Genomic DNA, 6,417 nt, shown 5'->3' on the forward strand with positions numbered 1-6,417 from the left:
GGCTCAAACTGGGCAGGTTTAGTTACCAGTTTTATATTCCCCGGCTCTATGAAAAGGGCTAATTGTCTCTTGGAGGAATCCAGTGGGAGTTTGTGAGTTACATATTACAGATGACCTCTGACTGGGAAAGTGTGTGTTTTTGTCCGGTTGGAGAGGTTCAACAGATTGTACAGCATGATAGAAATGACACTGAATGAATGGCAGACAGTCATGGTCAATTTGTTTTTATTTAAAACAAATTTAGTATATTTTACAAGAGAGAGAAGCATCAACAAAGAATGGGAACCAAGTGCGGTGTAATTTTCTTGTCCTGCTGACTTGTGTCCATTATGTCCTTTTGATTTATGATGATGATGATCCATTTCTCCCATTTCCTGGGTGCGGTCTTCCCTCTATTCTTCATGGAAAATCTTGCATATATATCCTTGAATATGTTGAGACTGTGAGGTTTTTGCAGGCACCAGTAGAATTTTACAAAGATACAGATCACTTTTTAGCAGAACTTCTACTGATATAGATCCAAGATACAAAATCCTCCCGTCCAGGAATTTCATAACCTACAAGGGTTAAAGATAGACTCTCCTTAAATATGTAAATCTTTTCACATGACCAGAAAATGCTTGAAGGATGAGCATTCACGCGTCCACATAATCTTCAACACTGCTGTTGAATTCTTTATTCATAATGTGAGGGGTGATGAAAAAGCTAATTGAATTCTTCCAACTAAATTACAGTTTGTACTGCATTTAATTTTGATTCCCATTGTACTTGGACATATAGAGAACGAATGTCTTCATGGCTCTGTAAACCCTATCATGTTTATTTTTGAAAGAATAAAATTGGGACTCGTATATGAACTTACTGTACAGTCAGAGGTCACCGGATATCATAACCATGAACTTCATTTGGGGAATCTTCTTATGAATAATCAAGAGGTGGTGGGTGAATTAGCAGGAGGAACTGCAAAGAAGCAATGTATCTATTTATGTGTGTGTGTGTGTGTGTGTGTGTGTGTGTGTGTGTGTGTGTGTGTGTGTGTGTGTGTGTGCGTGTGTGTGTGTGTGTGTGTGCGTGAGTAAGTGTGTGTGAGTGAGTGTGCATATGATGATGATGTCATCACATTTTGCGGTTTGTGTTTGCATGTTGGAATGAAACAATCCGACACGGAGGTGAGATGTCACCGCTGATTTCACACACGAGGAAACACATACACACACATACAAATACAGCGTTAATATTTATTCGTCGAAGCATTCGAGTGCTGACAGGTTTCCAAGATACACAAACACACAATTCACTCAAAGCCACTCTTCGGCCTGAGCAAACAAACAAAACAGTCATTGAAATGCAATGGAATGATTGAGAAAGAGATAAGTGTGTTGCTAAAAAAAACAAAAAAACACCGGTGGATAAAAACAGAACTAACTGAACTGACATTTCATTTGTGAAGAAAAGCCCAAACACTTTAAAGTTCAGTCTCGAGAATAAAAAGTCTGATGAGAAAGTGAAATGGGGAAACAGAGGCAGAGACAGTTTAGCCAATAAGGAGAAGTGTAAGTTGATTGTTGAGTTGCATCGTCTTTCAGTTCTGAAACAGAAAGACGAGCGTTGCCAAGTTTTGCTTCAAAACAGTTTTCTCTTTTGAGACTGAGATACGTAGATTCCAAAAATAAACTTGTGTTGTTATCTGACGATGTCAGAAGGAAAAAGTGACATACATCTATACATCTATTTGAGCTTATCTTTAAATGTTTATCTTTTGTTTTTAAGTGTCTTTTATTGTAAATCTGGACTTTGTCTTGTCATGGATATTCTAATGCAGTCAGATCTCTTCTGATTAGATCTTAACCTCAGTTTACATGATTTATGGTAATACGTTGTAAATCATCTGTGTAAAGCAGATACCTAACATTGAGTTTACAGCCTAGGTATTTGGCGCAGGCCACTAAACCTCTGCTCGTGCTGCAAACATAAGGATTTAGCATTTAACACACTAAAATATAGCAGATATACGTCTTTTTGTTTGTTTATTAACAACTAAAACTTCTCGTGGGCACCGAAAAGTGGGGGCTGGTCTATGAACACAAATGGATCTAATAACACAAGACATGTCTTCATAGGACGAGTCATAGTTGACACATGCTGTACATTAATAAACATAAAACTGTCCTTACAACAACTCTCTGGAGTTGTACAAAGTGTCTATTAAAATGTTCATAATGTGCTTTTGATTGCTAAATAGGGGGGGGGGTTAAAGTAAACTGTTACTAAAATAGGTGATGAACAGGTGAATTGTTTACAGAATCCACACATTTTTGTGGCGTTTCAAAACATCTCGTCTGACCTCTAATTATGGGTGCAGCTGTGGATTCATGTGTAAACCTCAGCAGTTACAGACAGAGATTACATTCTGTGGTGGCTCAAGTCGGTAACGAGCTCAATATGTGTTTGTGACTTTGTGTCTGTCCCAGTGTGTGTGCAGTCTTTGTTTGCGCATGAATGTCTGTGTGTTGTGTGTGTGTGTGTGTGTGTGTGTGTCTGTGGTTGTGTTACAACACTTTTGACATTTTTTCAAAAACCCAAAAGTAGAGACCAACCACTTTCCCTCCTGAAACCCCAACTCCCGTTGGGTTCCACGCTCTGGTAAAACTCCACCAAAGATTCTGTGACTTTACTTTCCCTCCCGGCCGCGGCTCTTTTCTCTCCATGGCCCAGGTCGCTCAGCGCTGCTGCTGCTGCTGCCTCCTGTCTCCGCTTTCAGAGTGACATCACTGGAGTTTCCCCTCTGCAGAAGCAGCAGCCACAGCATAAATACTACAAGCTCTCTGGCAGAAGTTCACTCTTAACACAATAGCAACACAAAGAGAGAAGTGTCAACGCAGAGCACTGGAAGCACCTGAAGACACAGACACAGTCCAGTGTTTTTTCTAAACTGCACTCAGTGAAGACTCGTGAGGTCAGTGTCGTACACAGTATGGTGGCCTACACATCAGCACCAGGTGACATGGAGATGGGTCTTGAGGAGAGGATGGTGGTTTTGGTGGAAAAGAAGTCCTCCGCAGGGCAGATATGGAAGGTGTCCTTGGCCCTTCTCGTTGTGGCCCTTTGCCTGGGGGGCGTCCTGCTGCTTGCTTGGTACTGGAGTGGAAGGCCAGAATTAATGGTAGGGACTGTCTTTCTTTATTTAATCTTTTACAACCTTGTATTTTCTGTCAAAAAAAGAACATTTCCGAGTTAATATCTCTAATCAATGTGTTTTTTTCTCTCTATACAGACGCAATCAGGCCACACGGAAGCGCTAATCAAGAAGGACACTGCTGAGAAAACAGGTGATTATATGCATGGGTGCTCATGTAAAGAAAAAATAGGTTTCAGGTTTTGTTTTTTGTGAGATGTGCTTGAGTCTTTGTGGATTATTTGAGACATGCTCACATTTGTCTTCCTCTCCTCAGATCCCCACTCCACACTGAGGAAAATCAGCAGCAAAGCCAAGGCAGCCATCCATTTAGAAGGTGAGTCATAATGCATTTGGTCCTCAGCAAACAATGCGCTCATAATCTTGGCGTTCATAAAGAGGCTCTTTCTTCCACTTGTGTGATATTTGCAGCTTCCTTTTTAACAGTCTGCTAGATAGGAGCACTTATTAAGGAAGTTGTTGCACAAGTTATTCATTAGCTTCAGTCAATCTTTCATCCCGCTCTCCTAATAGCATACCTGTCGATTATTAAAACACCCTGTGGAGAGAAGAACCAAAGTGTTTCAAGGCTGTAACAGCGCTTCTTCTTGCTTTGTTTCCAGGTATCTGCGAAGAAGACGGTGAGAGTTTGCAAGGCCAGCTCGAGTGGAGAAGCGGTCAAGGCCAGGCGTTCGCTCAGGGCGGCTTCCGGCTGGTGGACAACCAGATCGTTATCCCACAAACTGGCCTCTACTTCGTCTACAGCCAGGCGTCGTTCAGAGTCTCCTGCAGCGATGGCGGCGAGGAGGGAGCGGGAAAACGCCACAGACCTCTCAGCCACAGGATCTGGCGCTACTCAGACTCCCTAGGCAGGAAAGCCTCTCTGATGAACGCGGTGAGGTCGGCGTGTCAAAACACTGCCCAGGAGGATGGCTTCAGAGACGGACAGGGCTGGTACAACGCCATTTATCTGGGCGCAGTGTTTCAGCTGAACAAAGGAGACAAACTGTGGACAGAAACCAACCAGCTTTCAGAGCTGGAGACCGAGGATGGCAACACTTTCTTTGGCATTTTTGCACTTTGAAATGACTCTTTGCTGTGGTAGTAACAAACATGATACAAAGCTCTGCACAGTGCCATATGTTTTGGCTTCGTTTTTTAACATTAAGTATATATTTTTTTTACATTATTTAATATTATTATTCATCTCATGGTGATGTAGAAATATTTAAATCTCAATGGAGATGAAGCTTGTAGCCAAACAGGCGGTGCAGATTTCTTTAAATCCTATAAACTGTAACAGTTTGCAACATTTGTTTTTATATTTTAGGCACTTTTTGTACATTATTTATGTTGACCTGAGATTGTAGTAGGCCGGACTTTCTTTGCTGTATCAGATACAGACACAGCTCTTTACTGGAGCGTTTAGGTTCAAGGACTATGTACAAAACCATTATCACAAACTGTATGTATTTATTTGTATTTATTTATATTTAAATTGATGGGATTAGGTGTTAAATATCATATTTATATGCTTTATGTGCACATGTATTTAATTAAAATGAAAAAAAAACGAACAAAAAAAAGTCACAAGTCTGTGTCACTATATGGATGAACTCATTTCATAGCTGAGACACCAAATAGAAAGTCGAGTTGGCAGACAGTAGCCAGAAAGGACTGCAGCTCACACACACTGGAGCAGGCTTGGTCTATTATTTGGCAATGGTCGCTATGAATTTCCTCCACAGCCAGCAAATACTTCCTTTGTTGGATCAGACAAGATGAGGGGAATTTCCTACTTTTTGCGCTCTTGCTGAGTGCTGTGTCAGGTGGAGGCCCACAGAAGCCTCAACCCAGAGCGGGTTTTCCCCAATGACAACCCCTCCCCCCCCCCACCACCACCACCTTCTCTCCCACACACAACCTCCCTCCTCCTCCACACCACCAACCCCCTGTATTACCACATACCTCATCTTCAGTCAGCTGGAAAGACACATGACATGGGAGTGTGTGTGTGTGTGTGTGTGTGTGTGTGTGTGGGACTGCAGCACAGCTGGTTTTGTCACATTGTCATCATGTAAAAAAACACACATACAAATATCGGATGTACTTGGGAGCCATTTGTCTACTTTAGTTTCTTTTTATCCACAAACATCCACTTATTGCCTCAGTAACGAGGTTCCCGCTGGCCTTCGCAGCTGGTCGTTGTGTTGAAAACAGCTTCCCACGTTTGTTTAATGATCTCGTCTTCTGAACAAATGAGCTCTTTGACTCCCGCAGGTCAACCTGGAGAAAAATATCAAGTTTCACTGACAAATATACTCAACCTGACAGGCTTAGTTGCTCAAAAGGTCATTGGGAGTCAGAAAAGCAATAAATAACTGGTGACATCTAGTGGATGATGTAATCATGCTCTGCTGTGTAACCCACAGGACGCGGAGACTCTTTAGGGAGCTGTTTCATGTTTATAAGTATTGCTAAAAAGCTGAAAAATGAATCGTGGAGTTGTGGCTTTATTTATAGGATGTAGCGTTACCCGAGCTGAAAAACAGCCAATGAAAAACTACTGTTCCAGTTTTGCTCCCTATTGTTTATCTATTTCCACTAAAGTGAAATGTATCAATGCAACACAAAAATAACCAATGGAAAAACAATTATTTTATTTATGGTACCCATATATTTGCATACACATACTCTGAAATATATTAACATTTAAGATCTTAGATATAGTGAATACAAATATCCCCAAATCCATGTATATTGTCGTATATGTGCACGATAATAGAACAATTCCTAAATTATTTCTGCATTCATATGTTACACTATCTGATCCAGGTACTGCACAGTTAATAAATATGGCCTATTTCATTCATTGATGTCCTCCTCCATACCCTGAGCTAAAATGAGAAATAATAATATTTATTAGAATAACAGCAACATAAAGTGGAGTAGCCATAGTTTGTTCGGTTTAAAGTGCACACTGGCATATATATATTTTTTTAAATATTTGATAAAGTATTGTTTTACCTGCTGATAAAGCTGTTCAGGTACATTGCTTTTATAAAATCTGGAAATAGCTCATGAATGAAATAGTACATTCATATTAACTGTTGAATAAATACAGTATGTCACGTTACTTTACGCATATCCTTTTTTGATACATTGACAGTTTACCCAAAGGCAAAATGGAAAACAAAATAGCATCCATCCAGATTGTCTGTTATGGGAAATCATAAGAAAAA

At 40.6% G+C, this 6,417-nt stretch overlaps 1 protein-coding gene across 1 annotated transcript; it reads left to right on the top strand.

The window, feature by feature from the left end:
* The first annotated feature begins 2,863 nt into the window (after positions 1–2,863).
* On the top strand, positions 2,864–4,753 carry tnfb (tumor necrosis factor b (TNF superfamily, member 2)). The gene is made up of 4 exons (XM_076106757.1): positions 2,864–3,163; positions 3,275–3,329; positions 3,453–3,512; positions 3,799–4,753. Exons 1-4 carry the CDS (start codon positions 2,975–2,977, stop codon positions 4,257–4,259), a joined length of 765 nt encoding a protein of 254 aa, XP_075962872.1. The 5' UTR covers positions 2,864–2,974; the 3' UTR covers positions 4,260–4,753.
* The last annotated feature ends 1,664 nt before the right edge of the window (positions 4,754–6,417 follow it).

Source organism: Anarhichas minor, unplaced genomic scaffold (genome assembly GCF_050575085.1).
Source record: "Anarhichas minor isolate MPS153535 unplaced genomic scaffold, ASM5057508v1 ptg000035l, whole genome shotgun sequence".
Taxonomy (NCBI): Eukaryota; Metazoa; Chordata; class Actinopteri; order Perciformes; family Anarhichadidae; genus Anarhichas; species Anarhichas minor.

Coding starts and splice junctions, on each gene's coding strand:
- tnfb (XM_076106757.1), top strand. CDS start 2,975: ATGGTGGCCTACACATCAGCACCAGGTGACATGGAGATGGGTCTTGAG. Junction 3,330..3,452: donor GGACACTGCTGAGAAAACAG/GTGATTATATGC, acceptor TCCTCTCCTCAG/ATCCCCACTCCACACTGAGG. Junction 3,513..3,798: donor GGCAGCCATCCATTTAGAAG/GTGAGTCATAAT, acceptor CTTTGTTTCCAG/GTATCTGCGAAGAAGACGGT.